The 24,989-nt window shown below is 39.3% G+C and overlaps 1 protein-coding gene across 5 annotated transcripts in view; it reads right to left on the bottom strand.

Annotated features, from left to right (window-relative positions):
• The window catches only part of CARMIL1 (capping protein regulator and myosin 1 linker 1), a 173,526-nt gene that overhangs the window by 16,513 nt on the left and 132,024 nt on the right, over positions 1–24,989 (bottom strand). For all 5 annotated transcript variants that reach the window (XM_042808811.1, XM_042808815.1, XM_042808810.1 and 2 more), the window contains exons 27-32: positions 23,777–23,952; positions 21,642–21,729; positions 17,865–18,014; positions 3,081–3,147; positions 2,559–2,755; positions 126–232 (exon numbers count right to left, since the gene is read on the bottom strand). In XM_042808811.1, coding sequence (XP_042664745.1) covers positions 126–232; positions 2,559–2,755; positions 3,081–3,147; positions 17,865–18,014; positions 21,642–21,729; positions 23,777–23,952 — 785 coding nt within the window. The remainder of the gene's footprint in view (positions 1–125; positions 233–2,558; positions 2,756–3,080; positions 3,148–17,864; positions 18,015–21,641; positions 21,730–23,776; positions 23,953–24,989) is intronic.

The raw sequence follows: 24,989 nt of genomic DNA, 5'->3' as shown, positions 1-24,989 counted from the left end.
CTGACTTTGCCTGGATACTGAGAACAGAATTCAAAAACCACTTTTGAGTAGAATGGATAAGCTAGTAGTATAGATTTAAAAAAATAAATTAAAAAGTGACAACAAACCACATGAAGTGAACTTACTTTGAATCCATTTTTGTGACTTTCTTTGTGAAAAATTCATCCACACCTTCATCTACTCTTCCCATGAGGCCATTCTGTTCACCATCTGGAGGCACTCCAGCAGATACCTGACAAAAGAAAATCTCTCTATAGCATAAAATAACCGACATGCTTTTGTTTATATGATAATTACTAAGAATCAAGATGTTATTGAAGTCATGCACTATCAACCAGACCTCAGTTCAAAAGAAGCACCTCCAAAATTCTCCCTTTACTCAGACCAATTGAGGCACTATAGTAAACGCAAAACAACAGAGGCAGGCTGGATCACAGTTGGATACTGCATGAAGTCAGGAATCAAATGCCTTGTGCTTTTGAGAACAGATCACACATTTAGATAGAAACAAAATAAGCAGCTAAGAAAAAAAATATCCTGATCTGTGCATGTACAGTGGTCACCTTCAGAAAACGTGTTTTCAACCACTTTTTGTTACCCTGTTTTCTCCCTCTCTCTAAATGTTCATTTCAGTATAAACCCTGACAGAACTAAAAAATCTTTCCTTTGCCACCCACCCCAAGTTAAAACTTTACTTTTATTCCCTCTTGGCTTCCATGCTAGGATATCTTACAAAGAACAAATCATTTTTTCAGCAAAGCTAGAAAAGTACAAGTTGCAATCATCTGAGATGCACTACAATAAAAAATTGAAATAATGGGAACAGGAAACAAACAATTCCCCAACCATTTGTTCTGGTTGGACACGAAGTCAGAAAGTTTGGCTAAGAAAATCGTGACTTGTAAAGTGAAAAGCAAAATTGACTGAAACTTCTGATACATATCAATCAGCATGGATCTGAGACTGTGCTTTCTGCATCTCCAATGCTTCTCCAAACTACTGCTTTCTATAGCAGCAAAGTGGCAAAAACATCAGCAAATCAATTCTGCAAACAACGACAGTCTACCTGTGATTCTAGCCTTGAACATTTGGCTGTTTGAAAGCATGAAGCAAGCATCTTACATCTTCTGAATTTTTGTTTAGACTTATTATTAAGAACTAGTAAGGTCCATAAAAAAGGCAGAGACAAAAAATTTCTAAGCTAAAAAAGTTCCTTTCAATTTCTGCAACTAATTAAACTCCTACTTCCTAACTCACTATATGCAGAGGAGCATTCTGAGAACACTGCATTGTCATGGAAAGTAGCACTTCCTTGTTACAAGAAGTAAGCTTTTTGTTTTCATTGAGCAAGACAGTTTATGTTCTGCTCATCAGCCTACCAGCAGAGCACTTGCTCTCCCATGACCCTATCCCTTCCCCACCCCTATGCTAATGGCACAGGATGCACTGAGTAAGTTCAAATGAAAAGCAAGTTTAGCTATTCGGAAAACATGTGCGTTCTGCAGAGTTGGAATCAGAAGAAGTAAACACAGATGTGTTTTCCCTACAATGTCAAGACCAGTATGTCCTCCTGTTACCTCTATCTTTCCTTGTAAAGCTCAAGGGAATGGAAAGTTGGCTTGGATATCCCCCCCTGCTTGAAGGCTTCACCACTTCCAAGCGGTGGAAAAGAGATTGCCTGATGAGATCTTTCCCAGCATTAAGGAGATTTTCAAGGATCCTCTCCTCTGACACTGCCAAGGCAGAGACGAGGCCACAGACATTCATTACTAGGCAACATAATTCAGAGAAACAACAGCAGCCCCTTGATAAGGGTTATTTTATCACCTCGGTTCTTCTCTGTTGCCATGAGATAGCTCTGTAACTCCTTCAGATCTGTCCTGACATTCCCTGAGGATAAACCATCAGAGAAATAAATCTTCATTGATGTGGTATGCCAAGGAAATGGAACTGTGGGAACCCCACACATGTACACTTGGGTTCACACCAATGCCTTTTATAGACAGATAGTGCTCTGTTTTGCTTTTCTAAGGCAAGCTCCAGCATGAAAAGCAGATCTGTGACTATGCAGATTTGCTGGCCCAAACATCATCTTTAGATAGGGAGCTGTGGGAAGCTGGGTGTCACAGGGTAGCACCTCTGAGAGCTGATAAAAATAGGAATTCATGCCAAGTTACCAAGTCCTAAAGCAGGAAGAAAAGAAAGGATTAAGACTTAACAAATCCTTACAATATAACTGAAAAGTCTCATGGTACTTTGTCTGTTCCCAGCAAAAGGTGCACATGCTATCAGAAAATGTTTCCACTAAAATAAAAAAAGCAAATAAGGATAAAAGCTATCCTGGGTTTAGGTTGTTTCAAACAAGACAAAAAGCTTCTAATAGGGATTATACACTTAAATACGTGAATACCAGAAGAAGAATTGAGAAGCTTGTTATAGCCTTTAAAGGCTATAGTTTTAAAATGTTAACATTCATCCTCCTTTCTTCATAAGAACTCACTCATGGCAAAAAGCAATCAACAGACAATATCATCAGCAATACTTTAACACAGACTTACTGCTGCTTGGCTGGGCTGCTGTTTTTTATTCCTTTTGGGCCTTAACTTTGTAAAGTGTTCAAGTTTTCTCCCTTCTTCCGATGGCAACTCTGAAATGAATCCAGAAGTTCGTTTGTCTGGCCTGCTGGAAGGAAATGGTGGGTCTTCTATATGGATAGGTACTTCTTCCAGTGCTTTATCTAGATCAAATTCCATTTCTAAGAGAAATCAAAACTTTCTAATTAGGCTTAACATGCTATTAAAAAAATAAAAAAGACACTGCCATTCCTCTCTTTTGTGGATAACAGTTATAAAAGCGTACACAGAACGTACTCAGCCACAACACGTTTGTGAGCAGACAGAGCATTATGTGCAGACATTTAGTACCAAACACACTAGAAGATTCCCAGAACAAAGCAAACAACGTGGGCCTCAAATGCAATCCAGAGCGAGGGACGGTCTTCTGTGCTTTTGAATAAAGAACTACCTAGAAGAATCTCAGCAAGCAAAGGAGTAAAAATGGGTTATGAAATTCTCACTTACCAAAAGCTCTGGACACCGGCCGGAGCATTCTACTGTGAATACTTTTCCTTTTTGATTTAGGAGTCATCTACCAATATAAAATAAAAGCAAATAACTTCAGTGGACAGAAGAAATGACAATGAACAGTTTTTCCCTTCTACATAGCAAATCTCTTCTCACTGGGTTTAATATCATGAAGGAAAAGGTTTTTCCCTCCCCTTCTCAAACATCTGTAACATTTTCTATATTGGCATTATGTTGAGCTGACATTGAAAGTGAACCAGGGAGGCAATTATTCTTCACATTAAAATCTCAGATTGTAAACAGGATGATCATCTGAATTGTTCAAGCATTAACTCATTGATCCTCAACTGTACAATAAGGTAATTATTAATACCTCACCTTTGAGTTCAGGATCACGAGGCACAGACAACTGAAGTAATTGCTGTGTCCTCTACTGCATGGTTCATGACAACACCAGGGGTGGTACTCCGACTTGTTTTGGATTTTGTTTTCAATATGAAATATACCTGGTCAGCTAGCAATGTACTACTGAGAATCATTAAAGTGCCTGTGCCTCTGGACACAATCATAGAGCTCACCAAGTGTCCCCAGGAAAAATACAGTGTTGGAGCACATAGCCCTTCTTCAAAATACCAGAAATACCATGCCAGGGTTAGCAATATCTCCACTAACCATATGACTCCCTGCACTTTAGATATACTAATATATGGAGTTATCTTGGTGTACATTCAAGGTATTTACTGAAAATTATATGCTGTTACTCTTCTCACCTTCACATTACGCCCCCCCGCCCCCCCCCCCCCAAAAGGAATGCATTACCTTCAGAGCACAAATGCCCAGACTTCAGACCTGCTTTTGTTATTTTTTGAAGAAAGTCACCCTTATTTTCTTGTCTGAATTCTTCCAAAAGGTCTTGCAAGGCAAGACTTTTTTTTCTGCAGGAAAGAGTGTGTCCATTTTGAGCCTCTTAACATAGCTCAACATTGTAATAGTTTGCAAAGAAAAGCTAAGCTGCATGTTTTTCAAGGAGTTAATCTAAAATGATATGGCTCTTGAAAAGATGGGCTTTCTTTCTGGCAGTCAGTCATACATGCTGTCTTCAAAGGCATCTGTTCACTTCCACTTATTTTCTAGTCCTACTGAATGGTTTCACATCTGGGTTATCAGTCAGGAAGCTGGATTTTGTTATGGCTCATAACTCATAAACAGAATTGATAATCAAGTTTAGCTTGATCAGTTTTATGAGAGCCAGAAAAGGAATAGCTGGCTTTAAAATGTCAGACATCATGAACTGCTTTAGTGTTTATTAGTTTTTCTTTAAGGAAAGTTCAGTGCCTACACTCACATGTACTGAATTTATATTCCCATCTGAAGTAGCTAAGGCAGATTAAGTCACTGCTCACATGCTCAGATTTACAACAAATTTTTAGAAAGAGGAAAGGTATTACTGGTCTTCTTAAGGTCAGAAAAGGGCTGCCAGACTACAGAGTGGGCAGTGATAGCGCTGTCTGAGCAACAGAGCTGTGCTTTTATTGCCACAGACACCACTGGGAAAACCAGCTGGAGCTGGTTTCCACGTCTATATTTGACAAGCATAATAATTAAAACCATTTCATGATCAGACAGGATCAGGTTGCCATCTGAGCAGACTTACCATGACTTTAATGAGAATGAAAAGTGCTGTTGCATCAAAGGGTTGGGTACTACTCTGTGAGCTATCAATAAATCAAAAGCAAGGTTTATGCCATGACTCTGTACTAAGTGGCTGGAGATGTGCAAAACTTTTTCAGCCAAAATTGCAGTGCACTGTCCAAGGGCTAGGCAGCTGGATGGCCTCTGAAGGGCGCAAATCAGCAGGTGCTTTTCTAGATCAAGGGAAGCTCATGAGCTGCTGTCATCCAAACCTGGAATAGCCAAAGGCACTTGCACTTCATGCAGTGATGAGCTTAAGTAACTCAACATTCAGGGGACAGCAATTAACAGTCACTATGGGCTACTTTTCCAGATGCAGCCTGTTTCTCACAGTTAATGTATATTTGCATGCATTTTAGCCTGCTTGCCACTTTTTCTTGTGGTGCAACTGGAAATCACATCAATTTAATGCAGCAAATCATAAGCTCAAGAAGGTCAAAAAAGAAGACAGGGAACAAGGCTAATAGGAAGCTTCTTATAGCTCAGTAACTGCACAGCCAGAGGCCAGACTGCTCTCAGATGAACACAGAAAAGCTGAGAGCCCTGCACTGGCCCAGGGCACCAACTTGCCCAGGGCAAGTTTTGAAGTTCCTGTGCAGTGACTTGAACACTCCAAGATATTCCTGACAGCCAGGAATAGGATCCTAGAATCACAGAATCATAGACTGGCTTGGGTTGGAAGGGATCCCAAGGATCATCATGTTCCAACCCCTTCTGCCACTGGCAGTGCCACAACCTCCAGATCCAGTACTAGATCAGGTTGCCCAGGGTCCCAATCCAACCTGGTTTTGAATGCCTTCATGAACGGAGCATCCACAACCTGTCCAGGCAGCCTGTTCCAGCATTTCACCCACTACTCCCTCTGTAAAGAACTTTCCCTGACATCCTGTCTAAACCTTCCCTCCTTGAGCTTAAAATCATTCCTCCCTGTCCGATCAATATCTCCCTAAGTAAAAAGCTGATTCCCCTCCTTTTTAAAAACCCCTTTTAAATACTGGAAGGCTGCAACGAGGTCTCCTTGCAGACTTCTCCAGGTTAAACAAGCCCAGCTCCGTTAGCCTGTCTTTTAGGGGAGGTGTGCCAGCCCTCTTATCATCTACATAGATGATTTAATCTTCTCAGATAAGAAAATGCTCCTGGATGACCCTGCAGAGCTTGAGCTGATGATCATACCTCAGTCTCTTGGTCAGTGCTAGAACTTCCTACCAGCTTGGCATGATCCATCAGCAGCTTCGTTGCTGGGGATAAAGGCAAAAGGATAGAGATGCCTCCCACAGGCTTTAACAGCATGAATACCAGCTCTAGGTACATTTTTTTGGAAAACCTTCTGTTTTCCAGCCTGTTTAGGAAGTGCTCAGATGAAAGGCTTCTTGCCAAGTGATCTTTCTAGATCGCACGCAGAGCAAAATGGGTCAAAGTATTAATTTAAATAGGCCACTGTGCTCTTTCTACGAAATAGTAGACTTAATCTCAGCTTAATATCTCAGTTGCTGTGCAGCGCTCTACAGCAGCACAGCACATATCACTGCCAGAGGAGATGGCTGAACTCCCAGGGAAAGATCTCCACCCTCTTCCCATCACTGAGGGAAGCAGCTCAGGTTTGCCAGTTGCACACGTTGTGCCTTCACCCTACATACACCCCGCCCCATAAACACAGCTCAGCTTTCCTGCCTCACATTTCAATCATGGCAACTGTAGCATCAACTCCTGTCCTCAAATTCATCCACACCTTTCAATGACTTTCTGTAAGAGCATACCATCTTGTTTTTCCTTCTTTTGCCTGCTGTTCTGTAAGCAGGCTGTAGGCTGCCTAACATGGCAGCTAAAAAGATGCGTATTTTCAGTTTGTTGGAAGACCCTGTGGAAGTCTGCATGCACTCGTGCCACAGCACTCTCTGGAGATGAAAGTACCCTTCAGCTGTACACAGGAGTCAGCAAGTCTTCACCATAATCTCAAATAAAGGCCAGGTTAGAGCTAGGCAGTCTCATGTGCCCAAGCTACATTTCAGCTCCTAGGTTCTCTTCTAAGTCGGATCAATTCTCCAGACTGCCTCTTCTCACTCCCTTCCTCACAAAAATATCTGAGCGCTACATTACAAAATGTGGAAGAAAAACAGTGTCTTGGGAATTACAAACAACTAAAATCACATTTTAAATGCTTGAAGCTTTGTTTCCAATGCTAGAAAATAATGTGCCTTTAGCAGCAGCATGGTCTTAAGCACCCTACATTCTTTGACTATACAGATAGTGGAAATTACTCTCAGTGCTCAGGAATGTGCTCATTTCCATTTTTCTTCCCTCACCCTCCAGAATAATTTATATTTAATCCTTTTAGATACATGGATGCTCCATAATCCTCCTTTTCTTTTCAAAAGAACAAATTAAAACAAATTAATGAACTTCTCGCTTCCTCTTGATACTCAGCTCCCCAGCCTGTCTCCCCTCATCCCTCCTTCCTGCAAAACTACACATGGAATTTCAGCTCTCAGAATGCATTAAGGGTGACAGCTGAGAAGAGCATTCAAAAGCTCAAAGTGATTCAATCAGACAAAGAAAACAGAACTGGCCAAACTCAGAGATAACCCATGACATCTCTTCCACCTGAAACTTGTTATGTCAAGAAAACTCTCACTCAAGCTCATTTTTAAGCCATTATTTCATTAAGCTGTGTGATGTCTGAATATTAAACCCAAGCAATAGAAATTGTTTCTGAGCAGTAACAATGGTGCTTAGTTCTCATCAGCTTGGTTCTCATCTCTGCTTGGTTTGGTCTCAAAGCCAAGGGATGCTTTAAACTCAGACACTGTGCTAGCTGAATCTTCCTGTAAAATCCAATCTCACCCCTGAACTGCTGTCTGTTTCTCTCTGTAAGTGCAGATGGATGGCACTAGAATCTCCCAGGAGACTAGCACAGCAGTACAGAGACAAATGGAGCACAAAAATGCAAACAGGTAGGCCAGAAACAGCAGAGCTAAAAAAATACTTACACTTGTACAGCAGAGAGTCTCCATGCAGCAAAAAAGAAAGAAAAAAGAATATGAATGGGGAAGACAAAGCAATAGCAGTTCTCAGGAAAGGAGGCAAAACCAGAAGTTACCAAAATAAAGAAAAACTAAAGCCAAAACACTTAAAAGTCTCAGCAGGAAAGGTGACATGCAAGAATGAGGTAAAAAATCTTTTGCATTTCAAGATGCTACACATTTTGTGTTTCCAGTGGTAATCAGAGAAGGATGTAGCCTTTCTTAATTCATCTATACTTGGACAAATCCAGATTTTCAGATGTTTGTTTCCAGTGTGTGGCACTCACCAATGGTGGCAACCTGCTCTTTGAATGTAATATGGTTTTTTCCAATTTGCTGGCATCAGTGGTGAGAGAGAAGTGTAATAACTGATATTTCCTAGTCTCAAGGAGGCTTCTGAATCACAGAATTATGTAGCTTGTTGTGGAAAGCTGGAGAACATTGAAGATAAAGAAAATCTCGAAAGAATGAAAAGAGATGTAAATCCGTTCTCCTAAGGCTTTAACTATCCTACTAATAAAGAGATCCAAAGCAACTCTATTCCTCCTTTCCATAAGAAGGCTTAGAGGTGAAGACCTTTCAAGCATTTTTGGCACAGCAGAATGATGCTATCCATTAATAAAGCATGACCTTTCCTCCCACTTTAAAATTAATAAAGAATAAAAAGCACAGCAATCATGAAATGAAGCAATCCCATATGGTGACTCTCAGGCAGTAGATTACTCATCCAGTCACACATCTCAATTTAGAGTAAGATGAAACAATTATTAGAAGTGTGGGTTTGTGTTCAAGTTGAATAACAACTGCAGATATCTGTACAGTAGTTGTGGTAGAAGAATATTCATGGTATGGTTTAAATTACTCTGCAAAGACACATTGCATTTTTAAATGGACACTGCACTGGCGTTTAATTATCAGCACTGAGAATAAACTGCTCATAACACAACATTCCTCATTTAGTTGCTTGGGGGGCACTAAATTCAATTATGAGGTCAATTCTTCAGTGCTTTGACATTTTCAGCAATAGTGATCCACTTGCCACAATTCATGCTTCTAAGCTTAACTGCAGTTAAAAGTTTTAAAGATTGGATGGCAATCTTTGAATAGCATGAGCAACATTCTTGCACAGTGCCCCAGTGAAAGAACTTTCTCCCCACCATCCTCAGTTTTATTTTCATTTTTTCTTACCATCAGAAAATCTACACAGGAGTTCTCAGCTAACAGTGATTCAGGCAAATCTCATGATTCCCATTTTCACATGCCGTTCTCTCTCATCTTTATTTCCCTGCCAGAAGCCGCTTCTGAATTTTAAGTCTTGTCAGAAATGACTATATCAAAATATCTCCCTATTAAGATGGAGAGAGAACTGATTAGAGAATCAAGATATCTCTCTTTCTAATAGGGACATATCTTGATAGGTTGAAACTAGCAAATATTCTAAGAAGGCCCTGTATGGAAAGCAGAAATGTGGGAGTAGATGGTAGTATTTGAAACTAGAGCTCCTTCTCTAAAACAAATAGATTGATGGGATTGGTCACAATTACCAAAGAGAGGATGGCTAAATAAAAGGCTGGTCTACACAGAGCTAGCACGTAAGTGGGATACATGATTGCAATGATGCTGGTTGGTCAGTCAGTCCTGGTGCAGCTCACAAGCCCAAGAGGGACAGAAACACCAGGAAAGAAAAGGAAGACATCTGCCCTGCAAAACAGAACTGCTTACCCGTGTGTGAGGAATTAAAAGCTGGCTAGCAACAAGGGAGAAGATTCTGCAAGTACTCAGAGCGTGTGTTCACAAACTACTTCTGGAATAAATAAACACTATGGTATTGGAAACGACCCACAACTAATCTGGACAAGATGTTCTGAATGAATTCAGCTCTGAATGAAAGGACCCTGTTGTTTCAATAACTTTGTCTTCCTATTTTGCTCATATTTTTATTTTTCTAAAAAATACATTTGAAGTCTGTTTGTTGTTTCATAGGTTTGTATGCTTTTGGTTTCAAATTCCATCTGAATTTCAAACCTGTCATCACTCCTGGCCTCAAAAATTCACAGTAATTTAATCTTTACTCCCAGGAAGTAAGGTCTTGCTGCAGAGAGCGCCTCCATTTTGAAATGAGGCTTTAACTGACCCAAATAACAGCAGAAGAAAGAATCTGTTTACCTCTAAATTTTTCTGTAGTCTGAAAGAGAGATATTTTGAGAGGAAGTATGATAAATTTATGAATAGGATTATGTGACACAATTGTCTACAACAACAGGGATTAGATTTGATGACTCAAGCTCTCTTCTATCCTTTTGGCATTATGTACACTTGATTTTTTTTATTTTTTTTCTAACTTCTGATTTCAAAAATCTAGTTCATTTCAATCTCCTTTTCGATGACAAAATGTAGCAAGATTTAAAGGTACTCTCTAACTGCCTTCCTCAGCACTGTCTCTCTATCCTCTTCTTGCGAGGCAGGTCCTTTATCCCCACAGTATGAAGTATCAATCTTGCCAAACAGAAAATCACAAGCTTCCTCTTTCAGACGAAATGAGAACCACAAAGCACTCTTGGTAAGGCAGAATTGTCCATATACTATTTTTCTGGAGACTTTCTAGATTTCAGAGTAAACAAGCCTGCTGCATACAGCACAGATAAGTAACCTGGACCAAGCTGATAATCTGAGACACTGGAAGAATCAAAAACTAGAAACTAAACAGAGCACTCCTCAACTCCTCCAGGAAGGCCAATGTGCCAGATATTAATCGAATCAAGAAGCATTAAGATCGCAGACAGATGTGAACTGTAGGAGCAGCACCATCAGAGCTTATTCTCAAGCTGTTAGCAACTGCCCCTTTTCCAAGGGTCTAGGTTTCACTGAGATCCTTCAAAAGATCTCTTGTTAACCTGCCACAGCAAACACCGAGCAGGTTATCTAAAATAGAGGCCATGGAAAGGTGAGCTCTGGATCTATTTGTGTTGAACACAGATGGATCCCACCGCTCTCTTAGTGATTGCTCAGGTGTCTCCTAACCCACCTTTGTGTAATGGAGCTTTGCCCTCAAAGCCCATCCCCAAAGTGGGTGATCCCATCTGCTGGCAGTGCAGGAAAGTGGACCCAGTGAGGGACAGTCCCCTCATCTTTCTAGTCCAGTTGGGCTGCATGCGTGCCACCATTGCATGCAGCCTTCAGGAAGCAGCTGGTGGTTGCTTACATGGCCCTGCCTATGGACTCCACTGCATCCAAATCTTTGCTAGCAGTGGTGAATGGTGGGACAGAGCAGCCAGGGGGGTCTACATCTATGGATTGCACTGCTAAACGTGGGAGACCTTTGTCTGCCACAGATCAACTTCTCAGTAGGAATGTCCCTCTTAAAACCACTGCAGTAGAATTAAACTCAGGTTTCGGTGAGAGCTTGGAATGCTCTTATAATTGCAATTTTTTCATTACATGTGAAAGAAAATGATGGGAATTCAGCATCAGCAAGATAGCTGCTTCCACAAAAGACAAAACTACACAACCTCCTCTCCAGCCTCAGTACAAATCTGGGTCTACTGAGACAAAACATAGCACCAATATTATGAGAAGACAAGCTAACAGTAAAGTGCCACAATGCAAACAGCATCCCCAGCAGCTGCACTTCACGATTCTCATTTTAACCTATGAAGAAAACAGTCTCTAATTTACTTTTATTTATAACCCAGCACATAGAAGCAGCTCATCATATTCTTCATTGATATTGCAGCAATAATGCACCCTAAATTGAGAGAAACAGCTTTGGTTTCTGACTCAGAAATCTCAGTTGGTTTAAAAAAAACGTACTGTACGGCAATTATCCACCATCTCCTTCCACTCAATGATACCAAGAAAAGACACTGAAAGCCAGTAATTTTTAAAATTGTTTTAGATGGGAACACATAACCCCTTCATGAGCCTGAAAGGAGGCTAAACTGTAGTCTACACATGTAACAGGCACTGAATAACCACAGATAGGGACATCTAAAGGCTGTCAGGACACTGCAAAACTATACATAAATGAGCCTGGGAAAAGAACGGTGAAAAATATTTGGAATTAATGTAATCATAATATTAATGGTTAGCCAATCATATAAGCACACAACCTGCATGAGACATTCCCAAATTCTGAAGAATAATCACACCAGCTTCCTTTGTCTCTTGCTCACTCCTACATAGTGCTGTATGTTAGGGAACGTGCTTAGCCTGTGCTATGTGCCTCTTGGTGATGTTTTCACCAATTATTCTAGGTTGGGGTGAGTCAGAAATATTGCTAGTCTCCCACTGAGGTAGATTTGCTCACATGCTTGTGATGGAGCCTTTTCAGAAGATGAGAATGCTTTCATATGCCATTATGCCAACTCCTAGCTTCCCACACAGTATTGTGTTCACTATAAATAAAAGGCTCTTTTCTGCTAATGTATACGAGAGAGAAGCCAATGTGTCACCACCAATTCCATCTAGCATTCCATCCAGGCTGCTGCCATAGCCATCATCTGCTGCTCGCTTTCTCCTGCCACTCAGGTTTGTTCTGTGCACTCGGACAAGGGTCTAATCACCCTGTAAAACAACCTGGGCATGAAATCCTCTCGAAAAAGCACCATTTTAAGCTGAATCAGCTTCTACTCCCAGTTTGCAGAGTGGCTGCACAAACTCCAGTGCAAGTGTGTAGGTGGAGGCTGGAATGGAGGAAATGCTCTTTTCAGCAACAACGATTTTTATTTTTTCTTTTTAATTAAGCTGGTTGCAAAGCTGAAGGGTTTTTTTTGTTTTGTTTTGTTTTCTTTTTTATGTCACAGGAGAACATAATGAATCCTAAAGGAGCTGGGATTCTCTCAAAGTAAGCGTTTAATCCTTCTTTCAAAAAGGTGCCTATGTATGCCTGAGACAATTCTGCTGCAGGCAAGTAGAGAACAAGAACCTGATGTGGTAGCAGGTCGAGAACTACCGAGTTTAGTTCTTCTTTCTGTAGTACCATCACACACACACACACGTATATGCATGTGTGTTCTCTGAGTATTTCTCCTTCCACCAGTGAAACCAACTGGAGGGATCTTTGCTGTTCTAATTTGCTCCACTTCCAATTTAATTTGGATTTTGGAGGTGGAGAACTTGCAAGTGGTGCTCAGTGAGTTTTCTTTAGAACAAACCAAAAAAACCCCCCAAAATACAAATAAATTTTAGTGTGAGGAGTGACATCTCTCACTTTCCTCTAAAAGCCCTATGAGCTACAAACACTTGGTCTTTCAAAAATCTATGTGTTCATAGCTCACATGCTACATCTTTGACAATGGCTAGTTAGTATATTCCCAGGAAGAAATAGATGCCGCCTCTCTACAAGTGTTCTATTATTTCTGCAAATTATCATTTCTACCATACAGGAGAAAACTACTATTCAGTAAAAACTAAAACATTGATATGTTGTGCAGGGATTTTTTTTTTGCAGAGGTGGTGGCGTTTTTCCTCTATTCAAGTCACAGAACTATCTCTAAAGTTAAAATTAGAAATAGATGAGAAATACCTAAGATTCATCTCAGGCATTCCTTCCCTATTAACTAATGCACTTTTGCAGATACACAGTTTACCATTCAATCTTACATCATATCAATCTTATAGTGAAATGCCTTGAAGAAGATTTATAATCAGAAGTGTGACTTACAGTGTACAATTCCTCTACATTTTTCAGACAATTTTCTATCATAGTCTTGTATAATGCAAAAAAGTGACCTTTGCTTTGCTCTGAAAGTGGTATCTAGCTTGGCTGTATGCTTGTTACTGACTGTAGTAATAACAATATAGTGCTGAAATCAATATTTTAAGGACAACAAATACACAAAATTCTAGTAAAAAAAGCTATTTCCCTTGACAATTTTCTTTAAATAGTTGCTTAGCTGTGGTGATCTCCTTTTAGTACTCTGGAAGCCAAATATCCATCTGGAACCTCAAACGATGGAAATACAGCAAACAAACAGGAATTGGTCTGTTTTAAAGTCTGTCTGCATACTCTCAAGCTCTTGAGAATAAAACAAACAAACAAGCACCTTTAAAATGCAGCTGTTAAACACAGTCTAATGAAGAAGCACCACTTCCTTTTCGTGAGGAATTATGCACCATAATGTAAAGAACTAATGGCTATGAAAGAATAAAGTACAACAGAAGTGCTACATCTAATTAAATCAATTATTATCTAGCCTAACAGTTACAGGTACTGAGACACATGAAAAAGCTGTTTTCTTTAAAATTAGTTTTGAAATGCATGCATTAACTTAAAATGTGTCACTTGCCATATTCTGAAGAAAAAAAAAAGTTCTCATTTATTAAGTTAATTCTCAATTGAGTTTAAGCTTTGAAAAGCAGGCTGTGGCTTTTCCTTTAATCTGAGAAGAGGAAGTAATTTTTTGCATAAAGACTTCACATCCATTTTACTTGCATGCAACTTTTATCTAATGAGTTATTACCATTGATGCAGCTTTAATTAAATGTAAACAACTAAGGCTGTAGATTACGGAAGCAGTTTAATGTATTGCAGTGCTGGGAAATCAGGAGCTCTCAGGTCAGAAACATTCAAGCTTTCATGTCCCACAGTGGATCACTCTATGTATTTTTTTCAACTCCTTTAACAGATGAGCAAATTCTGGTACAACTAACAAGTTTTTCATATCATGGGCTCTCTGGATACAGTCAAAGGCTAGATGTGAATCAAATCCTACACCGAAGCTAATAAGCTTTAATTGCACAGTTAGTGTATGGTATTGAATATGTCCTAAATTCCACAACAAAAATACTAGAAATAATGTTGAGAAGTATATATATATTTTTTAATCCCCCCCAGCACTGCATTTTGAAGGAACATTTTAATATTTTATTCAGTTTTCGAAGTTTATGTCTGTTAGCTGACAAGTGAATGGATGGCAACTCTCTGCTCTGGCATGGAAGCCCCCACCAGCTACAGCCAGTCTCTACCTTGCTTGAGAAAATCTAGACAGGCTGTAAAACAGATCACTACTGGTTTGTTTGCTGCCTCTCCATCATTTGAGGTTTCAGTCTGGAATGCTGGCAGTCCAACTTTTATTAAAAAACAACATCTTCCCATCTTCCACTTCCAATGAGCGTATAAGAACAAATAGCTCATAAGCATTTTATTCCAAATCTACCTTGCTCACAATCATTCACCTAGTTTCAGTGCTATACAATTTCTCTGTAACTATCAGACAAGCCAAGAATAAAAATTGAACCTAGAAATAGATTTTCCCCAAATTGTTCAAATACACCTTTAAGAGGGGCTGCTGCATAAAAACAAGCTGTTGTATTTGTTCCCTTAGCCAGAGAACTGCTCCTCCATATTTTTGCTGAAGAAAACAAGAAGAGCAGGCTTGCTGAAAATATTAGGCTTGCACATGAGTTCAATTTTGCAAATGGAAAAATAACAGCTCCCCCAAAATGGTGGTCCAAGTTCAGTGCCCAAAATCTCTTGTTGCATGAACATTTTAACAAATAACTGGAGAAAACTGTCAGACTGGAAAAGAAACTGTAAAATAGGATAGTTTTCCTTTTCTTCCCAGTGACATGATCAGTTCACTGCATGTTCGATAATTTTTTGTTAATAGAACTATATATGCACAAACATGCAGAACAGCAAGCCACAATTCAAGGCTTCACATTTGATGTTAGCAGAATACACAGCCAGGTGCACCATCTACTCACACAGCAAGGAGGCGTTGAGGGATTTCCAGTGGCCAAACAAGGCAGTGTTCTGGACTAATGCCATTTTGGATGTGGGATTTAAATAGCTACTTCTCATTTAAGATTAAAAATAATCAAAGGAAATTAGGTTCATAATTCTACTTCATAAAGCCATATGCTTCCCTTTCTAAGTAAATTTTTCAGCAGCATATCTGTTTCCTGCACTGACCTGCTCACAAAGCATTCACTGTTCCACAGGCTTGCTTGTTTCCATGCAAACATCTATACGATACTTGAAGGCTGCCACAAACCTGGTGAAATTTTCTAAGACAATATCCAAAATCCATACAATTTTCCCAGAACTAAAATACATTACATTGAAAGTGTATTATTTTTCTGGGTGGAGTTAGTAACTTCATGCAAAAAAACCCTTAAGATTTCAAGAATTTTTAAGATGCTTCCACTACCAAGAAGAGCACTAGCTTGGTAAAAATCCCTTGGGGCTCTCTATTTATCTATGTGTTTTTACAACACCAACCAATATCACTTGCATCCAGGATGCAAAAAAAAGCAGCCCTCAAAAACAGACTGCAGATTTTAATAAACGGATTTTTTAGCAGTGACTAAGATTACTGCCTTGTGTTTATTTGATTCCTCTTTCTCTCCAGATATTAGGGATTGATGATAATCTGAGTAACAAAGGTGTTCGAATCTCTGTGCGAGATGAGAATGGATGAAGATACATAATCACATCTCAAGGTAACTACAGGCAGCATCAAACGCATCTTACTGAGTATAGGGATCATCACATTTCCATTATTTTAATATGGCCAAAGTGAAAGATAACATAGCAATATAATCATTTCATATAACCATGATGATATGAGGTAGAGACAAGAGCTACTTTTTGAATTTTCAGCATCTTTTTTTTTTACATGCTGCAAGAATAAATACAAAGGGGGGGGGGGGGGGGTGAGCATGAAAATGAGTGCTTAGTTTATTTTTCCATATATGAAGTCAGCAAGCAAAAACTAACTTAAAGGTACAGGTTCAGAAGCTACATATTGTTCTGGAATGTCTCCCTCCCAAAGGATTTAGGACTCCAAATGATTACTGAAAGTTAGCTGCAGAAAGCTCATGGAATTTGATAGTATCTGTGATGAGCCAGATGATGCAGTCAGAAACACATGCCTCGCGGGGATTTGTGATGTTCATACAAATATTGCATCAAATCAGATCTTGATAAGGTAGGAGACTTGGAAGGGAGAGAAAACTATTTTAAACTAGTTCCAATGTTGGTGGGCTTTTGTTGTACAGCAAGGTCAATTCAACAGACAGCTGCTGTGAAAAGGAGAGATCTTGCCGCTCCTTCCCTCCAGCTGTAGTTGTCTGAATCTGCAGTTAATTTGTGCAGAGAGGTAAATCAAGGAACTTAATTTCACCAACAAAAAGATGTTGCCATTTTCTTCTGCCGTTTCATGTTCCTGTGAACGCGCACAGCCAAAGAGGCAGGTAGAAGGGGAAAGAAGAAAGACCATCACTTGAAGCAGTAACAGCTACTAGACTAAGTTATAACATGGAAATGCTCCTTTCCTCAAGTTCCTCACAACAGAATTCCATAACAGACTGATCTAGTGGAGGGCAGTGTGAAGTTGAAAAACAGTAAATAAAGCATTTACTTGGGGTTCTCTGGGTTTGCACGCTGTAAACAATGACAAAGAGACATCTTTATAATACAGGTCACATGTGGGATTCTAAGGCACTCTAATGATTTATATTTGTCATTCTTACTAAATCCCATACTCTTAACTCAATTACTTTTGAAAAGCTTGCCCTGTAAGTTCACTTGCAGACCGGACTCAAGGTTTTAGGAATTCCTCCATCGATAGAAAAAAAAAAAAAAAAAGATTCAGAAACATTAACATCTGTTTGTGGCCAATAATGTAAGTTACAGGCAGAAGCCATTTTTGTCATGGCTCAGAGGAATTCACCTCAAGTAGAAGGAAGACAAGAGCAGAAATAAGCGCGTTGTCAGAGGGTAGCAAGGTCCAATTTATTCCTGCAACAGAATCTCTGTGAAACTGTGGCCTGTGAGAGACATTTATTAAATTAGTGTTACTACAGCGCTGCATGCAAGACAATGACTCTTGTATACAGGTAGTAGAAAAGCAGCAGTGGAAAAAAAGGAAAAGCTTTTCCTTTGCTTGGCAGCAATACGTAGCTCAGACAAAATGTACACAAGCTGAAGTTATTTTTTTTCCTAAAAGTCAGCTCTTACCTTCTGCTTCCTAATACCATGAAATAGCCAAAAGGCACTCTGAAATATACTTCTCTTCCAGTGATCTGTGTGCCTAACCATATGGGCCATGGAAATGTGTCTTACCATGCAGGTGTCCAGGTCCTCCAAACGTTCTATCTCTGTTAACTCTTCAACCGTGATGATAGAGCGTTTAGTTGGTTTTTCTTCAGCTAACTCAATTTCCAGTGATTCCTGCTGTGGAAGTGGTTTGCCACGTCTGGTCAAATGGTCAGCCTGGATCAAAACAGTCAGTCAGGATAAAGACAGGAATACATTAATCAAACTTAAAGAAAACAAATAAAATCAAATCAGAAAGTCTGGGGAATTCAAGAGGTCATAGATCCCTGAAGACCACTGACAAATGCAAAACTTTATTGTGTATATTAATCTTCACACAGTTTTGTGTGTTTTTTGGGGAGGATGGAAAATCCCTTCCTTTACACATTGTAAGAAGGAAGTGAGAAAGAAGGGAGAAAGTTCAATGGAAAAAAGGAAAAAGTCAAATAAAAAGACATCAAGCTTACATCATACTTTTGACTTATAATAGCATTAAAAGGTTTCCTCAAAGTTTGTCTGCTGTCTTTAGTTATAAAGAAAGAGGTGGAAGAGAAGGTTTCCCTTGGATAATTTTTTAAAATTAAATAATACAAAGACATGTACAATTTCAGCTAACATCATAACTGTAAGTATACTTGTAAAAAAGGGTCAGAGCAATTTGCTCTACACATAATGCACATAATGCATACAAATAATATTATGGAAAACAAAGTTATTTCCTACTAGATAAAGATGAGTTTGTAATGGGACAGGAAGGCCAGCTGTTAAGAGACTGGTGACCACAACCCAATTACAGTCTTCATTAGCAGGAGAGGACAATCCCAACAGGAATAAACATTTCTATCCCAAGCAATGAGTATCTCTGAATGGAATGCTAATGCCAAGGTAACTTATTAATGGCCTGATGGCAAACGATCAATATCTAAGTGACAGTGGAAGAGAAGATGAAAACAAAAGACTGAATAGCAAGAATTCTTTGATGATTATTAAATGTCCAAAACTGCTATGTTCCCTTCTTCAAAAAGTGGGACAGCTCTGCTAAAAGTAAAAATTAAAAAAAAAATTCTAAATTGAAAAAAAAAAGAAATCAGAGAATGACTTAGATTGGAAGGGACATTAGAGCCCATCTAGCTACAGCCAAAGCTGCCCAGGGTTCCGTCCAACCTGGTGTTGAACACCTCCAGGGATGGGACACCACAGCTTCTCTGGGCAGCTTGCTTCAGAGATCATTAACAAACCTTGAAGTTGTATTTATTTATTTATTTATTTAATAAAGTACCAGAGAGAAAAGTAAAATGCCTTGTCAGATCTGGATAGCAAAAATTGTTAAGAATACAGAGAATGTTAGATAAGCCACTCTGGATTGTGAAATAATTATGAAATATTTTCCAGTTCTATTGGTAACTAAAGAGATTGCTGAAAAACATCCACTCGGAGCAAGCATTTGAAGATCAGCTGATCCAAGTAAGTTAGTCATAGAAGCTTTAAATGCAACAGATAGGGAGAGCTGCAGTCATCCAGTGGACTGTAGTTCTTTTAAACACCAAAAAGGGTAAATGGATGACCTGAGTAAATTATAGCACATTTAGTATAGTGTCTGTCTAGGAAAAAATAATTGAAGAGCTGTTAAAAATTTATCTTTAATCAGACTAAAGTGTCTGGAATAATAACATGCTAATCATCATCACTTTAGTCAAACAGAAGTATTGTCAAATAAGGCTCCTTCCTCCAATTTACCTCAAATACAACTCTGTCAATGCCACATACACAGACGTGTGCAAGTGGCTGAACTAGAACTACACAGTGCTCCAATTAAGGAATTGGTACAGATCTGTATCAGTTCATTCAATTTTTGCTTTATTAAGAAGTAGCTGTTAGCTCTCAAATTACAGCTTTAATTAACACTAACAATTTCCACAGGCATTAGAGCATTTTTGAGATCCATACTCTTCACTGTTGTCATCAAAGGAACTACCTGAAACAATCAGCAGAGAGCAGAAACATGGGAGAATGCTAAACACTAGAATGGACATCTTACTAATGCAAGCCAAAACATATCACACAGTACACCAATTCAAATCAGATGTGCACGTCCTTAAAGAACAAAGAGCACTGCCATTAGCTATGGACGCAATCATGAAATTCAGCAACAAGCATCCAGAAGCCATTATTGGTGGGGAAATCTACAAAACCAATGTAGAGAATCTGCCCCTAACTCTCCCATGTACTGCAGAGGCACTTAAGTGGCTACCATGGCAACAGCTCCTTGAGAAGAGAGCTGGTGTGTTCTTAATAGGATGAGAGGTAATGGCTTTAAGATGCACTGGAGGAGGTTCAGGATATTAGGAAAAACTTCTCTGAAAAGAAGGTGAGACAGTGGAACAGACTGCCCAGTGAGGTGGTGGATTCACTGTCCCTGCAGGTATTCAAGAAGCGTGGAGATATGCATTGAGGGACACAGATCAGTGGCCATGGTGGTGATAGGTTGATGGATGGATTTGGTCATGTCAGAGGTGTATTCCAACCTTAATGATTCTATGATTCTTAAAATGAGCTATCAACTGAAATTCAGACAAAAAGAAGAAATTCCTATGCCTTTGGCTGTATAAATATGAGGAGAAAAGAATCTCAGGCAAAAATAATTTCACTCCAGTGTTGGTTAAATACCATGCTGGAATAGCCTGTCCAATTCTGTATTTTATAAGAGGCTGTTAAATAGCTGCAAGGTTGTTACTGAAGGGACTCCAAGGCCGGAGAAAATGACTTACTGTGCAAGAGTCAGGCTATGCCCAAGTTGTGCAATACCACAGGACAGATTCAGCCCAGAGCTCCTGCCAGCTGAGCCTGCTCCAGAACCACCTGGAACTAATGAGCGTGCCACTCGCACAGCAGACTGATGTAGTTACATAGCTCCTGAGACCAGAGGCCATGCCTTTTCACAATGCTGCTCTGTATCATGAAGACACACCCTTAAACAACTCAGTCTTTTACTTTATGTTTAAAAAATGGTTTAAGAAAAAGAGCGATTCCATTTCTGCATATGAGGACCATTGCAAAGAAGAAATAAAAAGGAATACACAGTTCTCTAATATTGTGGAGAAAATCATCTAAAAAACTCATGACTGAAAGCTGAAGCCAGAGAAATTTCAATCAGGAGAATGACTACACAGTGGCTTCCTTAAAAAACAGTACTGAATTCTCCTTACAGAAGCCCAATAAGTAAGAAATCAAAAAGGTTTTCTGTGAATAAAGTTGCTTATTTTTTCTTGATGAAGCAAATACCTTTATCACAGATAACAGTGCCTCCTGATAGCTCAATACCTTCAAGTAACTCTCAGAGTGTTTCCTTCCCCATGTTTCTATTCCTTTTTCTTCAAACTTGATACCTACATTTCTAAAGTAATCTCAAGATGCATTTGTTTAGGAAATAAGGTCTCAGCAATTTCCCTCTAAAGAATGAGATCTCATCTCTCATTTCACAAGCAACCAATCCCTATCATCTTGCCAGGACAGCTATGGCATTTAACTGAAAGTCAAATTTACATTCCAAAGGCATTTTTTATCTTTAGATCTGATAATATTGCAAAAGGTAATATGGCAAGCATGTAACACACTCTCTTTTGATGCTGTTTCCCTCCTAAAGAGGGATCCCATGATAATTTTTGAACTTACGTCAGTGATAGCAGTAAAAATATGATCTATTTCAAAATTCAGCTATGACAAGGAGAAACTAAGTAAGTCATGAAAGTAATAGCACTGTTAAGATACTTGATATATTCAGCTATCAACCATAAAAATACTCACCAGTTTGTGATGGCAGTGGGAAAGTGCATCCAGAATTTCATCTACAACTCGGTCAGACAGGAAAGAAGCCACTGTCAGCTTTACTTCGCTGTGTGAGGATTAGAAATGAGACAATTTTAATTCAGACTGGATAATTTTGTCTTTATTACACATTCAACAGTGCAGTGATTATACCCTATGCCGTCACTTTATTTGAAATAAAACATCAGAGGGTGTGAGGATACATGACTGCAGCTTTCAGAAATAAACTTATGAATCACACAATAAACACAAGAGCCTCTGTACCATATTTAACCTGCTTCTAACATTTTTCTAACAGCTGACGTGAAAACATCTGGGTAAGAGCTGAATAAAAACCACATGTGAAATGCAGTAAGGAACACTCCACCGCTGATCAGAGAAACACAAACGTCAGATGCACAGGATTAAGAGAGTGTTGCCTGTTTAAAACTACTGCACTGAACAATTACAATCTGTTCACTCATTTCCTCAGCTCCTTTGTACTTGTAACTTGAAGGGCAATTGTACAGTGCTGGTTCTCCAGTCTTTGCCATCACTGGTTCATTACACACTGCTTTCTCTTTTGCTCTAAGTAACCATCTTCTGCCTTACGAGCTTCATGTCAGTCATCCCTATTACACTGATGTAGATGGCATACCAGCACACTGGCACACTTGATGGAGGTTTCACTTGTGACTTCCCATCAAGGAAGCGTACACCTTGAATTGCTCCCTCGGGGTGTCCTCTTTGAACACAGCACAACAGGCTCAAGTAGTGGAGGGGACTGATTTGCAGCTGACAAGCGCACAGGGCTGAGCTGCAGCCTGAAGCTCCATCTCCCCTGACCCTTTGGCTTCTAGGCCAGCTGCTTCAGCTGATCCTTGCCAGCAAGTACCATAATTTATTTTAAGATTTTTATGCACAGTTGGAATTGTTTTGGAACAAAAACCAGCAAATTCTGTCTGGGGCTAACATTTCTACTGAAGAAGGCCTGGGGAAGAAAGGTAAGAAAGTCCTTCAGAAGGTGAAGCAATGCAAGAAAGGTGTAATAGGGACCAAGCCACAGTGTGCAAAGAATGAGAGTGGAGATCTTCCTCTGTAATCTTAATATCATTTTAAAATAATGTAAAGTAGGAAGGGTTAGTGTGTGACATCCTTGCCTCACTGACAGTCTCAGCTTCTAGAAGTAGAAAGGGAGAAGGAGCAGGGCACTATTACTGTCTTCGGGCAGATTTGTTAGATAGGATTAAAGTGAAGAAAAATCACTCCCTGAGACATTTTAAACACTGAAGGCATAGCTAAAGTATTTAACACCTGTTCCTGCCAATTTTCCTGCACCAGCGAAACTAAACTCAAAGTCTTACTGTTTTTAAAAATAAGCATCTCCTTCTCTTCTGCAAGTATATCAGCACCACAATGCAAATTGATATGCTTTTCTATCAGATAGAAGGGATTTCTGAGTCAAGTGATGGCAACGGCAAAGCTTCAAGTGCAGGCTAACCATGCTATATGGCTTAAAAATATACATGGTATATATTTAATGTGAAAATAAATATACATTAGAAAGTCAAGTAAAAGCTGCTTCTCTCTCTCAGGAATTAGAAGTTGTTTAAGGTAACTCTTTCTACTCCAGGTTTGTGGTTTGAATACCGAAGTTTCCAGCTTGAGTTATGTCTGTCTGCTGTGCACAAATTGCACACAAAAGATTTAAAGTGATTGCTACAGCCACAGGGCAAGACCAAATCTAGCAACAGGTGAAGCACTGTCAATACTAAAAGTAAACAAGTGCAATTTTCTTCTATTACAGTAATTAAGTGCTACCTGAGGACATCAGTAGGTTAAAAAAATATACCAGTCATGAAAATATTATTTGTGCACCATAAACCAGAAGTCTTATTAAAGAAAACTGAAACACATGCATTAATGGTCAAGTTAATATCCCTGTAGATTCCAAATATTTGAATTTCCTGAACTATGTTCACTGGACCCTTAGAACAATTTCCTGCTCCTTGAATGCCTTAATATAGTTTCTTGTAAGTCATCAGAGCACTCAAAAAATCCTCTACTACACAAACACACACAAAACACAGTCCTTTCTAAACTCTGTAACTGATTTTGTTTGTCTTTTCAAGTACCTGATTTTATTGAGGATATCAATTCCAGACTGCTCCAGAAGGACATTTTTCACAAAAGTGCGTGGGATGGAAATCTTCTCAGTGCTAGCTTCAATCAGGTCTTCACGGATATGAGCTTTCTTCATTACATTTGGGCAAAGATTTTCTGCTGCATCCACCATGGATTCAAGGAGAGTCTGCAGCACAGTAAGCAAAAGCTAATGTCAGGTATGGAGGCTTAAATTAGTTGCAGATCACACCATTATTCTGTTGCATAACACTATGATACCTTTAGACTTACAATTTTTCTTCCTATACTCAAATCCATTTTGCAATCCAGTTGCAATACAAAAAGCTTTTTAAAAAAGAAAGCTTAGGAAAAACAACATACTAGCTTTGAAAACTGCCTGTAAATGTACTCCTTCACATCTTCAAATCCAAAACATTCGCATTTCTGTGTGCTCGATAGTAAAATAACAAGAAATTACCCTTACACAGCTGGCATTACACTCCCCACCCCTACATACTGCAGGAGTGGAGGCAGCTCTGCTGCACCAGCCTTTGCACAAACCTCTGCCCTGAACTGGCAGCTTTCAGTGCACTCCGGACCTGCCTGCTCTTTTTCAAAAGGGAAATCAGTACACAAAGGAGACTCACAAGAACTGGGTGTGCTACACAGGCATATAACCGAAAACTGAAATGTAGCTAGAAGTATGATTTGCAAGGAAGGTAAAACTTTTAATGCATGGATCTCACTTACACACATGGAAGTTCACAGTGATGCACTAAGGAATTATTTTTATTTTTAAATGACTGATCAAAGAAACAAACCAGGAGAGAACAATGAAAACAAGATCACGTAACTTTTCAACCCCCTCAACATTTCTGAAGGCCTCCTCTGTTGATAAAATCAACTTTTCAGGCTTTTTTTTTTTTATTTTTTTTTTAAGAAAAATCTTTTATATGTTCCTCAATGAAACCGTGTCATGAAGCACCTTTCAACTGTATTGGATTTATCAATATTCTGTGTATTATCTGTGCTTGTGAGAAAAGGAGATAATGGTTTTAATCCAATTTTATAAACCATGAATAAATCCAGCTCTGACTGGAAGATACAAAGAGTCCTCACTACACAGAACGACAAAATCACGAAGATTGGAAAAGACCTCTAAGATCCCTAATCCAACCATCAGCCCATCCCCACTGTGCCCGCTAAGCACATCCCTCAGTGCCA

Source organism: Centrocercus urophasianus, unplaced genomic scaffold (genome assembly GCF_019232065.1).
Source record: "Centrocercus urophasianus isolate 14NV4802_14NV808 unplaced genomic scaffold, USGS_Curo_1.0 seq_11, whole genome shotgun sequence".
Taxonomy (NCBI): Eukaryota; Metazoa; Chordata; class Aves; order Galliformes; family Phasianidae; genus Centrocercus; species Centrocercus urophasianus.
The sequence above is the reverse complement of the archived record's forward strand: the minus strand, read 5'-3'. Positions and strand labels throughout refer to the sequence as shown.